This window comes from Myxocyprinus asiaticus, chromosome 13 (genome assembly GCF_019703515.2).
Source record: "Myxocyprinus asiaticus isolate MX2 ecotype Aquarium Trade chromosome 13, UBuf_Myxa_2, whole genome shotgun sequence".
Classification (NCBI taxonomy): domain Eukaryota; kingdom Metazoa; phylum Chordata; class Actinopteri; order Cypriniformes; family Catostomidae; genus Myxocyprinus; species Myxocyprinus asiaticus.
Window position 1 is genome coordinate 44,542,363 of NC_059356.1, and position 19,515 is coordinate 44,561,877.

Consider the following 19,515-nt stretch of genomic DNA (forward strand, 5'->3'; position numbering starts at 1 on the left):
TTTTGGGTGAACTCACCCTTTAAAGTTTGTTCCAGCTCTTTGCTATCTTTCTGCCGTTTTGCTATGTTGTTTGCCAACCCTACTGGATTTCTTACAGTGTGCGATGGATGATGTGTTAGGACAGATATAGAATTGAAGGACACCATCTCAGACAGAATGACTTAAGCCCTTGTCCACCTCTTCTGCTTGCCAGGGGAATTCCTGGCAGAGTGATTTTTAAACCTAATGATTGAATCACATTGCCAGGGATTTCCAATGGCTTGTGTGAGGGACGCAACCTCAAGACGGCAGACACGGCAAATATTGCTGCACAGACACACTCATACCTGAACACACAAGACGTTAATCCTGAAGGAATGTGGTCGCATAGCAAACAGACACACATACACACACGTGAAAATAGTGACTGGAGTATTTATGCAAATGTATGTAGACTTCTACAGTATGTGATTTCTACATGGTTGTGCAGTGCCAGGACTTAATCCATATGTGAACAGTGCATTGAACATTCATGTTCACAGTGGTTAAGTTCTGCCACCCTGGGACCAAAATCAGCACAGGAGGCCAAAGAAATAGACCTGGCAACAATATGTTCAAACTGAGCATTGGGAATGCTGTTACTTTTACTCTCTTTTTTTTACGGAACACTTACAAAAGGAACGTGCAAGGGGATATTGTGTTGTTAGTTCTTTATGTAAGACATATCTGTTACAGATTTGTAGTTAACATGTTTCAGATCTTGGATGAACTGCTCTAAAGATGTTTTTCATGTTTGATTCTTGACTCTTGATGGCCTGTGAGGTTCCTCTGGGAACTGGTGCTTGTAAATAACAAATGATTGTTGTATATCTTTCTATGCATGTTGAGTTCTTTTTGAGCAATATTCAACATGGTATACAAAGAAAAAGCTGTTACTTTTAAAATAAAGGTCCCTTGATTAAAATACATTTTAACGTTACAGTTTTGTTATTTCATTTATGTCTTCTTATTTCACTTTGTTACTTTATGTTTTTTATTCTGTCCCATCTGATACAATTAGATCTTATTTAAAGAACTTCCTCTTCTGTGTCTGTGTATTGTTTGTTGTATATTTTCAGTAGATCAATGATGAATATTGTGACCATGACTTTATCAACTAATATATATAAAATAAAATAAAAATATGGCCTGTTTTTAAGATGTACGCATTTCCATTTCACAACAAAATTCCATCAAATTGAACTGTGTAATTTTTTTTTAACAAAATTAATATAGTAAAACTTAAAATATTTAGTTTTTTCATTTTATTTTATTAAAGATTATTCAGTTCAGTTTTATAGAATTTTGTTATGAAATTGTAATGCGTAAATGTAAGAAATATTTGGTATATATATATATATATATATATATATATATATATATATATATATATATATATATATATATATACTAATTATGTAATTTGTTCAATTAATGGCAAAGCAAATGTAGTTACTTTGCCATTAACCAAACTGTATTGATTAAAACTTGTACATTTTATTTACTAAGTTATAAAAGTTCATACTTTTCAACAATGTAGTATGCTACATTCAGTACATTTATTCAGAATTTGTAATATGTACACCATTTAAACATTACACAGTTTTATGGAATATTTTATGTAATTAAAATGAGTAAATCTTATAAACAGACTTATATATTTATAATTTTACCAAGCAGTTCCTGGACCAAAATTCCTGTCAATTCCTAACACTATCTCTAACCCTAACCCTAATTTAACTACCCCTAAAATCAGAGTGAAATTACATTTTAAAGATCTTTAAAGCCTTAAGAGTGGTTGATAGGAACGTTGGTCAAGTACCAAGAAAAGGAACACATCCAACACTCAAAATATTGATCATGATTTACACATTTCAATTTCATACCAAATTTCCATTAGACTGAATTGAGTATTCTTTAACTAAATGAAATGACTAAAAAAAAAAAACGTAGTTATTTTAAGTTTTATTAATTTAATTTTGCTCAAGATTACACAATTCAGTTTGATGGAAATCAGTTATGAAATTGAACTGCGTAAATCGTATAAATAGGCTTCATTTGTTTTAGTGAACTTGGCATATTTATAATCATGCACTGTAAAATAAAAATATTTTGCCTTTAATTATTGTAATTTAAAATGTAGTGTTAGAATAACAGCTCTGGACTGATTTTGTTGAGATAACTTAATTATCCAAGTTTTTGTTTTATCTGGATAACTTTTGATAAGATATTGAACTTAGAAAAACTATTCAGCTGAAATCAAATGTATGTCAACAGAACTACACACATCACGCTCACATATTCAGATTCCCAGCATGCTCTGCGGCATGAATAAATTATGCAAATTGAAATGTTACTGTCTAACTTTTCATTGTTTTACTGTTTGCTGCTTTTATTTATGCTGTTGATTGTTGTGTTTGTTGTTACTTTTGTTTCTTTTTACACAATGATGTGTTTGATGATTGTCACCATCACTGTGATTTGTGTGTGAAGTATTGAATCCCATGTGTGTCTCTTTGATGATTTTAGTTCTGAATATGATAGAGGGATCAAACACTGGATTGTCTCTGATCATCAACTGACCTTTTACCATCAAATGGAAGTTTATTTAATCTCTGACAACTGGGTTGCCCTAACTACTTATATAGTTATCATTAGTAATATTACTGTTAATGATAATAGAAGTGATTGAACATTTGTATTCACTTAGAATTGAATTAGAATTAAGGCAACTGAACTAAGAACGTCAAGTTTACTTAAAACGATATTAAGCTCATTTAACAAGTTATTTTGATTTAAGTCAACTTTATGTTCTGTTTAAACAACTTTCCCTCTTAAGTTGACACAACTTAACATTTTATGCCAACACGAACACTTACTTTTTTAGTTAAAAACCTAAAACATAACACTTAATGGCACACATTCCCAAAAAAGAGTCTAAGTAAAAACCTGTAGGTTCTCCATATTATCTAAAATATTACATGTGTTTTCGCTTAATTAAATTTGCAACTGTTAATCTTGCCAGTGGACCGACAAAGACAGAATAATGTGTGCATTGAAGTGAAATGTTTTTGAAAAATTGCACTTTAATATTGGAACTGCCAAAGTAACATGGTGCAACTAACAGCGTTTCAAGAGGCCAAACTGTTGGTGCCAGAACTGAAGGTGCAATAGTAAGCTGTCTCATAATGATGAAAGTATGATGTATTTAAGCAAAGCAGGAACAGTGATCATGTCAACGCTCAGCAACAGGGATGTAAGAACTCTTCTCAGGACATTTGCTGACCACAAATGTCCAAACTGCTCAAATGTGCACCTCAAAAAGATGGGATTTATCGCAGAATAGCCGAGTAAACTCACATGGTCAAATGAGTAATCTTTTACCGTATCTCCTGCATCTGCATGGGTTTACTGTACTTACGAGAATGCATGCCTGCAGGCGTCTTGTGGAAGTCATTAGGTAATTGTTCTGCAGGATCGTGTAACAGCTGCCCAAGGTCATGAACGCTGCTCAGCCATTATAGTCCCATATTCACAAGTAGAATTCAAGAATTGAATGGACCTTTGGATTCAATCCATGATTTGCCATGCCATTTCACCAGAACATCGTCAAACCATTATGACAAATTTTGAAGAATATAGTGCAAAAGAGATTGCCAACTCTTTACATTCTCAAAGAACTGAAGATGTTCTTGGTGAAGAACAGAGCAATATTCAATACCAACAGCAAAACTGGAAGTACTGAAGCTATTCTGAAGCAAATCGTAATTAAGGTCTTGATATTATTATAGTTTTAGGTGTTTCCAATTGTTAGGATTTCAGTCTGTCTGTTTCTGTTAATGGTAAACATTGTTGCTAATTTGGTTGGCTTCTTTATGACAATTTGAATTTTTCCTTATATGAAAGTCACTTTGGATAAAAGTATACACTAAATAAATAAATATACATCGGTAAATCTCACGAAATTAGTCAAGAATATGTCCAAGTCTTATACCAACACATCCATATTTCCATTAAGAAGGTAAAGCCTTTATAGGACTGCATTGTGACATTAATTTCATAGTAATTATACAATAACTCCCTCCCTCTTTTATGACCGTAATGAGAAAACAAACTTAAAAAAAAAACTAAAAAAAAAAAAAAAAAAAAAAAATATATATATATATATATATATATATATATAATGTATTTATTATTTAAATTGTAAATATATATATATATATATATATATATATATATATATATATATATATAATGTATTTATTATTTAAATTGTAAATATATATATATATATATATATATATATATATATATATATATATATATATATATTTACAATTTAAATAATAAATACATTATATATATATATATATATATATATATAATGTATTTATTATTTAAATTGTAAATATATATATATATATATATATATATATATATATATATATATATATATATATAATGGCAGTATTTGTTGTACTGCCTAATTTATGAAGATTTAAATGAAAAACAAAATTCTATTATAGTATTGATTTAATGTATAAGCAAAAAGAACCACCATTGAGGATGATGAGAATTACAAAAAATAAATAAATAAAAAAAATAAAAAATGTCCAGACAATTCAGTAATGATATTTTTGGTAGGACATTTTCTCAATTGTCATTAAAAAATAATCCGTATTTGCCTTTTAATTTTCTTCGTGCAAAATATAATCTCTTATTTCTTTCTTTCAATTAATTTCTTTTGCTAATATTGTTAGCTCTTTGTTGGCTTCTTAATGACAAATTGCATGTTGCTTTGGATAAAAGCATCTGCTAAATTATGAATTTTTTAGTTGATGTCTGGGTCATATTTCACCCCAAAATCAAAATAAAGAAATAAGAAAATTAAGCCTTTAGGACAACATTGCATATATATATACATACTGTATACTTTTTCCATAATTTGCAACACAAACTCTACAAAGACAGCGTAGCCACAACAAATGAGTAGGGAGTGGATTTTTTAAAATTGGAAGGGGCTCCATGACAAATTTAATAAAACAATGAAGCGACACAGCGCTAAAAGTGGCGGTCCACAGAGAGAAAAACCTGCATTATTGGCTTTACTTGTGGCTGAAACAGTACGATAAAAACTGTGACATCACCAAGGGCAAGGGTTACCTCCCCCTCATCCCCCTGGAATCTACGCCCATTTGGGGAATGAGTGATGACAGCAGATTAGGCACCGCCCCCTCCCGTCTCACCGGGAAATCAATAAAAGGGCAATGGATAATAGAAAAAGCAATAGGCAAATTAAAAATACAATTATCAATCACTCCGTAATCACACATTAACAATAAAAAAACGATTTCATCACAAATTCAATATTATAAATTGTTAAATTGAATATTGCATTTTTAATTAGTTTATGTATCTGTGTTTTTATTAATTGGTTATTTTTGATTATCAAATTGTTGATTCTTTTTATCTATTTACCCAAATGTATATAATTGATTGCTCAGTTGATTTATTGATTTCTCATTTGTATATTGATTTATCAAATTATCTTTATAAATGATTGCTCAAATGATTTATCGAGTTCTCAATTTATTAATTTATTTATCAATTGATTATTGCTTGTCACATATGGACCCCAGTATGTGCCAAGTTTGGTGGATGTAACTTTTGAAAAGTCCCTAAAGTAAGAGTAACAGTATGTTGGCTTCGTCAAGCCAACATAATAAGAATCACCTTAGAGTAAAACATACGATACAGTAATGAGCATTTTGAGGAAAAAATTTGCTTTAATGTCATGAAAATAATCTCACAATTCAATGGTCCTAAAATGATCTTCAAAATATGCTTTTCATTTCCTTTATGCAAATTAAAATTGTTCATATTTTTCTTTTGATCTTGGGGGTGAAATGTGACCTGAACATTCATTCACACATATTCGCTATGACTGTTTCTGTTCTTTTTCTCAGTCATTCTTTCCTCCTTATTTTGTCATAATTATTGGATCCTCATGTTTGTGTTGTTGTGTCTGTGCTGTTCTCCCTCAGTGGGCTGGTCTCCTGTGCCTGCTGTGCTGATAATCAGTGGATGGCTGCAGCTGGCTCAGTTCAGCAGGAACAGGGGCCTGGTCTTCTCTCTGTGGCCTTCTGCTCCTTCACATACACTGTGATAACACAGAGAGAGGACTTTACATACTGGAGCTGAACAATTCACGTGACAGGTATGAAAACCGTAGGACATAAATCCACAAATGAACTGTTTATAATGCTAAAAACAGAAACTTTCACATTTCCTTTGCTATAAAAATAGTTAAATAATCTGTTAAATTATGTACATTTTTCTATTTTATTTTGTAACTACAGATATTGTCTGTTATAACACTATGGATAAATTATTTTTAGAAATTGTTTGGTGTCTTGCCTACTTGATACACAGTTCAACAATTGTTGCTGACATAACAATAGAGAAAAGAGAATCAAATTCAAAATATATTTTTTGAAATATTTACATATATTTATTAACATAATACATATATTTTTGTATATACTGTATATTTTATATATTTATTATCTATAAATATTTGGCAACCATACAGCTAGTTTGTGAGCCACTCCCACAGCTGTTATGTTTTCACTGATGGCCAAGACTATATATTGTGCATCTTTGTACCGGGGAATTGTACCCTGACGAAGGCTTTCTTAGCCAAAACACGTTGGCCATTTTAGATGTTGTAGCCCGGTTAAATAAAGGCTTTTTAATTCATACCACGTGAGTGCCTTGGATTTTTCTCTTTTTTCAAGAATTTTTGTTACCCCTTTTTCCAGTGAGCACCAGTGGCTATACTTTTTTGATCCCTTTGTAGCACACCTATTTTTTTCTCATTTTTACTTATTTTTTATGCATGTTTATTTACATGTATTTGTATGATTATATTTCTATGATATATATAATAAAAATATACATATTATTGATTTGTAATGAGAATAAAAAATAATGTGTAATAGTGGGTGGTATAGTGTAGTGGTTAACTATCTGGTCTACTATCTAAAAGGCTGCAGGTTAAAGCTACTCAATTATTAATATAAACAAATAAATACAGAACAAATAAAATGTATAATGAATATATTTAATAATATAAATATATTAAAATAAATTATAGTAAAAATACAAGTTTATTATATTATATTATATTAACATGCAATAATGAATGGTGTAGTTAGCCAAAAGACCTGTTGATGCCAATAAATGTGATGATTGGACATTTGAAATGTTCTAGAATTTTTTTAAAAGAAACAAACTGCCCTCCCCACAGCTTCTAGAGACATTCAAAGGTGAATCTCACAAAACTTGTAAAGAACATCTGGGTCATATTACCCATCAAAATCAGAAGAAATAAGAATTGAAGAAAATGAAGCCTAAAGCTTAATTACTGTTTTACACCAATGAGAATCACTATGAGAATAAAGAGAATTAAAAACATCTGTATGCACCTTAATAGTCATAATATATACATATGTTCTTTTGATTTTGAAACGTGAAATTCTTTTTGAAATGTGACCTGGATGTGTTTTAGTAAGATTTACCCTTAAGGGTTTATAATCACAGCGTACTATTCCCTTTTTTTACAGTAAAAAACAACAACAAAAAAACAGCTTTGAATTGAGACCATGAACTGTGCCATTCAAACCAATTTGGTTAAAAGTTTAATTTTCTATTTTTTGTGTAATTATCAAGTGGGAATGCAGTATCCTAATGGACAAACTGTACTGCTGGACAACCTTTCAGTGACAGTAGGCCTATGAAACTTATTTAGGTATTTGCATCCCAGAGAATATTGCATTGCTTAATTTGGACTACACTTAGAAAAGAAGGTTTTTTTTTATGAAACTTCAGGCCACCTGTGCCTTGCATTTGTTTATCTTTTCTTCTGCGTTGTCATGTTCCATTGTGTGAAATTCCCCATATGGTAAATACTCAAATGTGTCAGACAGCTTTAGCATTTTTTTAGTTGTGTGACCAAGAACCAAACAATTGGAAAATACAGCAAGTGACCATGGAAACACAAATACATAGACATTTGAATGTTTGATAGCCAAACCACAAGAGGAGCCGGTTTGAGTTGGTTTTGAAATCAATTCTGAGAAAAATCCTTCAGTTAAAAAGTGTTAGAGATACAGCGGCCTGTGACGTTATGCTGAAAGCATTAACAAATAATTCCTAATACTGCAAAGGTTTCAAACATTACAAAACAATTTTGTAAAAATGTAATATATATATATATATATATATATATATATATATATATATATATATATATATATATATATATATATATAAACATTTAAAAACTTAAATGTGGCTTACATTCCAAATGTTTTTTGGCTTTTTATTTTTGTAATTAATGAATATTTGAAAATAAATTAATATAAATATTTAACATAAAAATTCTATTTAAAATATGAATGACAATATATACATTAATAAAAAAAATAATAAAAAAAATAATGCATATTCCTAAAGTCTAGGCCTCCTGATGTAATTCAACAAATTGACAAAAAGTGGCTTTTAATTGCAGATAATTCCTAATACTGCAAGGTGTCGGCCTATTTCATGTTCTGCTAAAAGATTTCAAAGTACATTAAAAAGCAATTTTGTAAAAATGTAAAAAAATAAAATAAAAAATACAAACATTTAAAAACTTAAATTTGGCTTAAATTCGAAATGTTTTTTTTGTTTGTTTGTTTGTTTGTTTTTTATATGTAAATGAATAATAATTTAATATAAACATTTCACATATTAAAAATATAAAATGTTATAAAATATTAATGAAAATATATTAATTCCTATTTAAAAAAATAAAATAAAATAAAAAATACAAAAAAACCTAAATAATGTAAATTCTTAAATCTAGGCCTCCTTCTAATGAAAGAGTCCAAATCGACAAAAAGTGGCTTTCAATTGTAAATAATTTCTAGTACTGCAAGGTTTATAAAAATACTCATTTTGATACTTGTATTAAAAAAAAAGTGCAAAAAAATAGGTTAATAATAATAATAAATAAATATTTATTTATATTTTTATTTATTTTTTGTATGGATATCTATACCTAAATTAAATTCTATAACCTATTATTAGATATTCTATAAAGACTAAAATTCTGTTTAAAGATTAAATCTTGCAAAGGAGAAATCGAGGCTTTACGTCTATTGGTTTATTCATGTGAGTGTGTGTAGTCCAGGTGTGGACAGTTCTAATGTAAATCAAGCTGCTGATGATGATAATGGGGACCGCAGGATGTTTGCTTACACCAAAGACGTCTCCATAGCAACGAATAGACCCTTCAGCGACAGCAGATGGCTGCGTCACTGTTAGACCTGACATCACTGTACTTCCTGTTTCTAAGACGACAGCCGAGGGTACTGCTCTCTTTATTTCTAAGTCGACTGAAAGTCACCATGCAGACGTCTCACCTTCTTTTCACATTTCACGGATTTACTCCCACGGTGTCTTTTGCTTGCCAACGGACTTACACCTTTACAGGTTTATGACAGATATAAATTGTTGGGGTGGTTACCATGGCAACATAACAGGTAAACAGAGAGTGAGATAAGATAATGAGGTGACTGCTCATTTATAGCCTCCACACACACACACACACACACACACACACACACACAGGGCGGACTGGCCATATGGAGAACCGGGACTTTTCCGGTGGGCCGGCCGCGAAACGGGGCCGAACAGTCGGCGTTCGGCTCCCCTTTTGGGCCGGTTTCTATGTAAAATCCAGGGACGATTTCCCTTCCCAGTCCGCCCCTGCACGCGCGCACACACACACACAAAATCAACAAGACTGGACAGATTAACTCCACCCCACAGCTGAAGAACACTGAACTTTTCACCTTTACTATTTCATGGTTCATCACCATTTCAGCAAAGTGAAGTTTATTGTACATAAAGATAAACAGAGCTTTTGTCCTACATGACATCCGTGCATACATGACATCTTACAATTGAGTTTAATATTTAAGAATAATAATAATAATAATAATTGGAATAAAAATTGTATGAATAATTATATAATAATATACTACTATGACTAATTGTATATATTAAATCAAAAACAATTTGCATATACAATTATTAAATATTTTAATTTATATATATATATATATATATATATATATATATATATATATATATATATATCTAAAGTGCATTCAGAAAGTATTCAGACCCCTTAATGTTTATTTATTTTTTTGTGTGTGTATTTTATGTTGTAGCCTTCTGCTAAAATGCTTTAAATTATTATATTTTCACATCAGTCTACACTCCATACCCCATAATGACAAAGCAAAAAACTGATTTTTGATAACTTTTATTTGACACTGATATAAGTATTCCGACCCTTAACTCAGTACTTAGTTGAAGCACCTTTGGCAACGATTACAGCCTCGTCTTTTTGAATATGATGCGACAAGCTTTGCACACCTGGATTTTGGGATTATCTGCCATTCTTCTCTGCAGATCCTCTCAAGCTCTGCCAGGTTGGATGGGGACCGATGGTGTACAGCCATTTTCAGGTCTCTCCAGAGATGTTCGATTGGGTTCAAGTCTGGGCTCTGGCTGGGCCACTCAAGGACATTCACAGAGTTGTCCCAAAGCCACTCTTGTGTTGTATTGGCTGTGTGCTTAGGGTCATTGTCCTGTTGGAAGGTGAACCTTCAGCCCAGTCTGAGGTCCAGAGCGCTCTGGACCAGGTTTTCATTAAGGATATCTCTGTATTTTTCTGCATTCAGCTTTCCTTCAACCCTGACCAATCCCCCAGTCACTGCCGCTGAACAACACCCCCACAGCATGATGCTGCCACCACCATGCTTCACCGTTGGGATGGCGTTGCGCAGGTGATGAGCAGTGCCTGGTTTCCTCCAGAAATGATGCTTGGAATTGAGGCCAAACAGTTCAAGCCTTGTTTTATCAGACCAAAGAATCTTGTTTCTCACAGTACGAGAGTCCTTTAGGGTGTTTTTTTTTCTGTCTTCTGTCTGGCCACTCTGCCATAAAGCCCAGATCGGTGGAGTGTTGCAGTGATGGTTGTCCTTCTGCAAGTTTCTCCCATCTCCACACATGATCTCTGGAGCTCAACCAGAGTGACCATCGGGTTCTTGGTCACCTCTCTTACCAAGACCCTTCTCCCCCGATTGCTCAATTTAGCCAGGCGGCCAGCTCTAGGAAGAATCCTGGTTGTTCCAAACTTCCATTTAAGAATTATGGAGGCCACTGTGCTCTTAAGAACCTTCAATGCAGCCGAAATGTTTTTTCGATATGTGCCTCAACACAATCCTGTCTCTGAGCTCTGCAGACAGTTCCTTTGACCTCATGGCTTGGTTTTTGCTCTGATATGCATTTTCAGCTGTGAGACCTTAAATAGACAGGTGTGTGCCTTTCCAAATCATGTCCAATCAATTCAATTTGCCACAGGTGGACTCCAATCAAAGTGCAGAAACATCTCAAAGATGATCCAGAGAAATGGGATGCACCTGAGCTAAATTTCAAGTATCAAAGCAAAGGGTCTGAATACTTATGTCAATGTGATATTTGTTTTTCTTTTTCATAAATTTGCAAAGTTATCAAAAATGTGGTTTTTGCTCTGTCATTATGGGGTATGGGGTATGGGGTGTAGATTGATGTGAAAAAATAATTTAAAGCATTTTAGGATAAGGCTGCAACATAAAATGTGAAACAAATGAAGGGATGTGAATAATTTATGAATGCAGTATATAACTTAAACTATATTTTTAAGGCAAAAAAATTCATTTAATTTTATTATTTCCCTTTTTACAAATGCAAAGAGTTCAAATAGAATGATGGAAATATGGCATGCATATATTTTATCCCACCTTGAAATAAGTTCAAGGGATGATTAACTTCCCTAAAAAACTAACTTCCCTAACTTCCAAAAAATAAAAATCAAACTTCAGTCACCATTCACTTTCATTGCATGGGGAAAAAAAAGATGGTGACTGAAGCTAGTATTCTGCCTAACAATATCCCTTTTGTGTTCCACGTTAGAAACAGTGTCATTCGGGTTTGGAACAACGTTTTCAGGTTGCGCAAATTATTTGACAAACTTTTTATTAACGCTTGAACTAAACCTTTAAGCACACTGAAACAGTTCCTTCTAACACCATGACCACAATTTTGCATATTTAAAAGTTTCAGTTAGACAAAGCATTGCTCATAACAAATCTATTCAGGTGACCTCATGCATGCAACAACGCCCAGAAAACTGACATCCACTCAACAGCAATCTGACCTGTATCAGGATGAGCTGCACGGTAAGACTTCTTGGTAGCAAAATAAGAGTATAAAAATAAGCGAGACAGGACATGCTTTGCATGCAAGTTGAAAACACATTGGTTTCAGATTTGCACCATTTACCTAAGGCGCAGAATACTTATCATTGCAACTTCAAGTATGAGGAGGAAAATTTGAGACTATAATGACAGGGCCAAAATACCATTTGCAATTAGGTCAAAACGTTTGCTTTGCACACCTTGAACATTTTTACTATAGTCAAGCATATGTTCTTGCCATTTTCATGCCCAAGTCTTGACGACTTTCAACAGAGCAGCTGAATAGACTATAAATCGTTTTAATTTCTCGCACCAGTTAAATAAACTGTTACAGTACTATACAGTCAAGCACAAGTAAAATAAATTAACAGAGCCTCTTGTGAATAAATGAAGGATATAAAAAAATAATTTGGTAACCGCTGAACCAAAGACACAACTGCCCTCTGGTGGCCTTAAAGGAATTTTCTGGATTCAATACAAGTTAAGTTCAATCAACAGCGTTTTTGGCATAATGTTGATTACTACAAAAATTTATTTTGACTTGTCCCTCCTTTTCTTAAAAAAAAAAAAAAAAAAAAGAAGAAGCAAAAATCAAGGCTACTACAATGGAAGTGAATGGGGCCAATTTTTGGAATCTGGAGCTTATAATTTTATAAAAGCACACATTAATTCTTCTGTTAAAACTCATGTTTTATTTGAGCTGTAAAGTTGTTTAAATTGTCGTTTTAGTGTTTATAGTGTTACGCTGTCATGGCCAAAAAATTGAAATATTGGCTATAACTTTACATAGAAAAGGTTAGTAAGTGATTTTATCACACTAAAATCATGTTAGAGATAGTTCACCCAAAAATGAAAATTCTCTCATCATTTACTCACCCTCATGCATCCCAGATGCATATGATTCATCTGCTAAACACAAATGAAGATGTTTAGATCAATTTCTCAGCTCTTTTGATATGAGAGAATTTTCATTTTTGGGTGAACTAGCCCTTTAACAAGCATACTGTTCACATGTTGTGGCTATAATTTTGAAACAGTAAGTATTTTATTAATGTTTACAGACTGGCCCGATTCACTTCCATTGTAAGTGCCTCGTTGTAATCCAGATTTTTGCTGCTGCTTTTTTTAAAAATCAATCTGACAACAAATGCCACAAATGCTGTTGATTGAGCTTAACTTTAAACCTTGTATTGAGCCCGAAATATTCCTTTAAAATTTACAGAACACAATGTTATGCACAATATTTCACAGATAAAACCATACGGAGCAATGTCAGTATATGATCTGATCATTTTCAACATCTTATGAGTTGTTTAATACTGCAAAATGTGCACTTTCATAATGACATTTGCTATGTTTTTTCTCTTTTTTTTTTTCTGAAAACTGATTGAGCATAAATATCCAGATAAAAGTAGCAGACAGAAATGGCACTAAAGCTGATGTGCACAACAATTAAGGATGAAATACATAAAATCAACATTGTCCCTTCTGAAAAATCTACTTCTTTTGAACAGATTTTTACAGGCATTACATAGAAAGACTTAAATGATTGCAAACGGTCACATATAATAAAAGAAACAAAGACGCTAAGCTTGTTTAGATGATCAAGTCAAACATGATGTCATGAATTTAGATGGTGCATTCAAATCAGTTGGACAGATATCAAAAGCAAACAGGAAAAGACAAAGGATGCTACAGAGGTTTAGAAAGAGAAAAGCACCATCAATCACTCTTCTTTTCCTTGATCAGTCTGTTGGCATTGTGTGCAAACGTTTCAGCAACTAAGAGTGGAAATACTATAGAGGCATCTGCATAAACCTGCAGAGAAACAATGACAGTTAACCAGATCATCATCATATCATCGTAATTCATCACATTAACTTTGGACATGTTCACTAAGGAATCATAAAGAATCTTACCTTTACAGGTGTGGCATCCATGCGGATCTTTCCCCATGAAACAGCTTCATCCGGTCTGGCACCGGAGTCTGAACCATCGAACTCCTGACCAGTGTTGACAAATACAGCAAAATCCGCTCCATTCCTCTGAGAGTGACAAAAAAGGATGAGAACATCAGTTAATATTTTATGTTCAATGTCAAGACCTTTCTGGTTTCTTTTGGGTCCATGTGATTACCATGAGATTAGCATTGGCGATATGATGTTTGACGAGACCTCCCCCGAGAATAATCATCCCTGTGCTTTTGGCAAACACGGCTTTGCTGTTTAACCTCCGAATATCTGCAGTATCCAAAATTACCATTATGAAATTACTATCTTGACTGTAGAAGTTCTCCAGACTCATTCATACCAAATCTTGTGCAACTCACCCTCCACAATGTCAAGCACCAGTCCAGGGTTCTTGTATGAATGGAAATAGATCATATCACCCAATGAGCCATCAGTGAGGGCAGGGCTAAACACAGGGATGTCATTCTGAAAAACAAGGTTAAAGGTTGTTTTTGATGGTTGTTTTTTGATCCATTAGGAGATGCTACATTTGAGAAAAGATTATTAGATGTGACTTGTGTGTCTTTAATTAAATACCTTATAGGCCCAGTAATAAACAGAATCTGGGTTGTTTATTTCTTTGCCGAGTCGGTGGATCATTTTCGAGGGTGTCCAGTGTGTGCCCTGATGTACATTCAACAATACTTCACATATTTAACTCACAAAATAAAACCTCAAAATGTAAGCCAAATACATGACTTCATGATTACATATTTATTGCACCATCGAAAAACATTTATTTTATCACACACACATAAACTATCAATGAGAAAAATCAATATGTAAAAGTTTCAACACAGACCCTGGGAGGAAAAACAAAGCACAAAACAAAAGCAAAAAATAAAATAAATAAATAAAAACAAAAAAAATCAAAACACAACCAAACAAAAACAAAACAAACATGCACACACACACAGCAAAATAAAATTGAAACAAACAAAACAAAATAAATAAATAAATAAAGGACTGCATGAGTATATACAGTATATACATACAATTTCAATACAAACCCTGGGAGGGAAAACAAAACAAAAAACAAATCAAAACACAACCAAACAAAACAAACACAAAACAATCAAAACTGAAAATAAAATTAAATAAAAATTAAACAAAAAAACAAATACATGACTACTTGAGTAAATATTGATATTTCCTGGGAGGAAAAACAAAACAAAAAAAACAAAAACAAAACAAAAAACACAACCAAACAAAACAATAAAAAAAAATAGCAAAATAGAAATGAAACAAATACATGACTGCATGAGTAAATATTGATTACACTAACAATAAACAATTTGAAATTAATCCCTTTCATAAAATGTAGCTAAAAAAAAAAAATAAAAAAAACGTGAAAATTTCAACACAAACCCTGACAGGAAAAACAAATCATAAAACAAAACAAAAAATGACACAAAACAAAAAAATATAACAAACAAAAAAAAATTACATGACTGCATGAGTAGATATTGATTGCACCGTCAATAAACACATTTAAATTGATCCCCTCATAAAACCTCAATAATAATAAAAAAAACAATATTTTAAAATTTCAAACACAAAACATGGGAGGAAAAAATAAATAAAAATTAAAACAAACAAAAAACAAAAATCAAACAAAACAACAAATACATTAAAAAAAACAACTCAAAACGAAACAGAAGAAAAAAAAAAGACAAAAAAAAAAACCACAAATACTTGAAAATGGTATCAAACTTCTCACCTCTGTTTTCTGTTCCAGAACCATTTGGTCCAGAATAGGCATCAGCCAGTCTTCAAACTTACAGTAATTATCATTTGGTACCAGGAGATTCCCTATTCTATGACAAAAAATAGAAATATATCTTGATGCACAGAATTCTATAAGCATTAAAAAGATCTAACCAGGAACTGTTCTTTTACCTATTAATGCCTTGCTGTCGTAGTTCTTTGCCTTTCAGACTGAACTCTCCAAGGTAAGTGGGTGCTAAACATTTTATAAGGTCCTCTTCAATCCCTCCTGCTGTGGTTACTATCACATCTACCTACAAAAACATGAAAATATATACATGTAAACACATTATTTGCGTTATAGAAGAAAAAAACAGACAACGCTACATTTGAAAAAATAAAATCGAGACAAATTCAAAACATTTGCGGACAATAATAGTGCTGCAAACAAAGTCACAGGTGTGGTCGTACCATTTTGTGCTGTGCAAGGTAGCGAATGCTCTCTCGCACACCTGAGCTGATCAGGTTGGAGGTGTAGCCCAGGAAGATGGTGCATCCTGAAGCAGAGTGATGAGAATCGCTGCCCTCATGTCCCACCTGCTCCTCCTGCAACGACTCTAAACGCTTCTCTATCTACTCCAAACGCAGAGACATCATACAGAGCACAAGCAACGGTAGTCAGGTTAATGTAATGTACACTGCAAAAAGCAAAAAGATGAGACTCAACATGAGATAAGAGCTTAGATTTTGATGTTGATTTGTGGCTATGCAAACATCCTGCAATGCCCCCTTTCTTAACTCATCTAAACATTTCTTAAATATATTAATATATTAAATATATTTACATTTCTTAAACATTTTTTATGTTCTTTTTTTAATTAATTAACAACAGGATAACACATGCGACATTTATTCATAAGTCATTAATATTCAATTATGTTCATATGAACATACATACATATATATATACACACACACACACACACACACACACACACACACACACACACACACACACACACACACACACACACTGGTGGCCAAAAGTTTGGAATAATGTACAGATTTTGCTCTTATGGAAAGAAATTGGTACTTTTATTCACCAAAGTGGCATTCAACTGATCACAATGTATAGTCAGGACATTAATAATGTGAAAAATTACTATAACAATTTGAAATAAATGTTCCGAACTTCTTAAACTACTTCAAAGAGTTCTCATCAAAACATCCTCCACGTGCAGCAATGACAGCTTTGCAGATTCTTGGCATTCTAGCTGTCAGTTTGTCCAGATACTCAGGTGACATTTCACACATGCTTCCTGTAGCACTTGCCATAGATGTGGCTGTCTTGTTGGGCACTTATCACGCACCTTACAGTCTAGCTGATCCCACAAAAGCTCAATGGGGTTAAGATCCATAACACTCTTTTCCAATTATCTGTTGTCCAATGTCTGTGTTTCTTTTCCCACTCTAACCTTTTCTTTTTGTTTTTCTGTTTCAAAAGTGGCTTTTTCTTTGCAATTCTTCCCATAAGACCTGCACCCCTGAGTCTTCTCTTTACTGTTGTACATGAAACTGGTGTTGAGCGGGTAGAATTTAATGAAGCTGTCAGCTGAGGACATGAGAGGTGTCTATTTCTCAAACTAGAGACTCTGATGTACTTATCCTCTTGTTTAGTTGTACATCTGGCCTTCCACATCTCTTTCTGTCCTATTAGAGCCAGTTGTTCTTTGTCTTTGAAGATTGTAGTGTACACCTGTGCATGAAATCTTCAGTTTTTTGGCAATTTCAAGCATTGTATATCCTTCATTCCTCAAAACAATGATTGGCTGACGAGTTTCTAGAGAAAGCTGTTTCTTTTTTGCCATTTTTGACCTAATATTGACCTTAAGACATGCCAGTCTATTGCATACTGTAGCAACTCAAAAACAAACACAAAGACAATGTTAAGCTTCATTTAATGAACCAAATAGCTTTCAACTGTGTTTGATATAATGGCAAGTGATTTTCTAGTACCAAATTATCAATTTAGCATGATTGCTCAAGGATAAGGTGTTGGAGTGATGGCTGCTGGAAATGGGGCCTGTCTAGAAAATGACTTTTTTCAAATAGTGATGGTGCTGTTTTTTACATCAGTAATGTCCTGACTATACTTTTGTGATCAGATGAATGCCACTTTGGTGAATTAAAGTACCAATTTCCTTTTGAAACAGCAAAATCTGTACATTATTCCAAACTTCTGGCCACCAGTGTATATGTATATATATATATATATATATATATATATATATATATATAAAACTATCCCTTTAAGACATTATAAACTGCAAACTCCATCATGCACACAGCAGTTTGCTTTATTTTTTAAATCACTCACCATTTTATTGATCTCCTGCACGGCCTGGGCAAAGCTGCTGGCCTGGAAGCCCGTGGTGAGGTAGGACTGCAGCAGGGCTTTGTGGTCCACACCCTGATTGAAGTCATAACCTTTAATCCGGGGCAACTCCTCTGGCAGAGGGCAGCTCTCCTTTAACACTGCGTCCCTCGCCACCGAGGGAGCCTGATGTGCCATTATCACCCTGATCTGTAACTACAACATGCAATAGTAATGAATAGAAGTGTCAGTAAGAACAGGATATATTGCCAACTCTTAAGTACTGTGGAAATGCCATGGTAAAGTGATGGTATAAGATGGTAATACCATCGTATTTTGATATACAGTATACCATATTACTGAATGATTACCACATTCCTCCTATACCATGATATGTACAGTATATGGTACATCAAAGTACTTTAAAGAATACCATGGCACCACCAAAGTATATTATCAACAGCATTTTTAAACAAGAGTTAGAGACATTTTCTGCAACAGTATTTATTTATTTGTTGTTGTTTTTTTTTTTCAACAAATAGTGTTTATGTGATGTAAATAATGTGAAAATTATACTAGCAGAGTCTGTCAATAATTCATCGTGTTATATATTTAATCTAACGCGCAGTTTTAAAGAAGCATCTTATTTTTTCCAAAGAAAATCTCTTAAACTAATATTCTACTCACCCCTGTGGGTTTGTATGTAATGTCCGGCTTGTTAATGTAGTTTAACGCGGATCTCACTCACTAGACGGCACACTTGAACACACGTGTTCAAAACAAGTACGGCGAGCGCAATGGTACAAACTTAAAACAGACTCCTCAAAACGCGTTGAGTCTATATATGGATCTGTGACACGCCAAGTGGACTCATGTGTATTATATACAGGTTAAGGGTTTACAATATAAACCGAATGGCTTTTGGCTGAATGTTGTCGTTATTTTTGCGCAAATAAGGCGGAAAAATAACTCAAACATTAAGTTTAATGAATTAAGAGACCACTGCAAAATTATCAGTTTCTCTAAATTTACTATTTATAGGTATGTGTTTGAG

At 33.0% G+C, this 19,515-nt stretch overlaps 1 protein-coding gene and 1 long non-coding RNA gene across 3 annotated transcripts in view; one reads left to right on the forward strand and one right to left on the reverse strand.

Annotated features, from left to right (window-relative positions):
- The window catches only part of LOC127450291 (uncharacterized), a 25,017-nt gene extending 18,240 nt beyond the window's left edge, over positions 1-6,777 (forward strand). Inside the window, exon 2 of the long non-coding RNA XR_007898937.1 lies at positions 6,063-6,777. This is a non-coding gene — a long non-coding RNA (uncharacterized LOC127450291). The remainder of the gene's footprint in view (positions 1-6,062) is intronic.
- On the reverse strand, positions 4,535-19,232 carry LOC127450258 (deoxyhypusine synthase-like). Of its 2 annotated transcripts, XM_051714212.1 has the most exons (11): positions 19,149-19,232; positions 18,465-18,677; positions 16,559-16,720; positions 16,280-16,401; positions 16,101-16,197; positions 14,918-15,004; positions 14,701-14,806; positions 14,508-14,611; positions 14,291-14,416; positions 14,092-14,189; positions 4,535-6,178 (listed from the first exon to the last, which is right to left on the reverse strand). In XM_051714212.1, exons 2-10 carry the CDS (start codon positions 18,657-18,659, stop codon positions 14,094-14,096), a joined length of 1,095 nt encoding a protein of 364 aa, XP_051570172.1. In that variant the 5' UTR covers positions 18,660-18,677; positions 19,149-19,232; the 3' UTR covers positions 4,535-6,178; positions 14,092-14,093. The 2 variants fall into 2 exon arrangements, with proteins under 2 accessions (XP_051570172.1, XP_051570171.1); XM_051714211.1 differs by lacking the exon at positions 4,535-6,178 and having other exon boundaries at positions 9,960-14,189.
- Positions 19,233-19,515: the final 283 nt, after the last annotated feature.

Bases quoted from the DNA above. Each gene is read 5' to 3' on its own strand.
- LOC127450258 (XM_051714212.1), bottom strand. From the start codon at position 18,659: ATGGCACATCAGGCTCCCTCGGTGGCGAGGGACGCAGTGTTAAAGGAG. The intron at 14,807-14,917 runs GTATTTAATTAA...CTTGTTTTTCAG, and splicing joins TTTATTACTGGGCCTATAAG to AATGACATCCCTGTGTTTAG. The intron at 14,612-14,700 runs GTGAGTTGCACA...TGGATACTGCAG, and splicing joins GGTGCTTGACATTGTGGAGG to ATATTCGGAGGTTAAACAGC.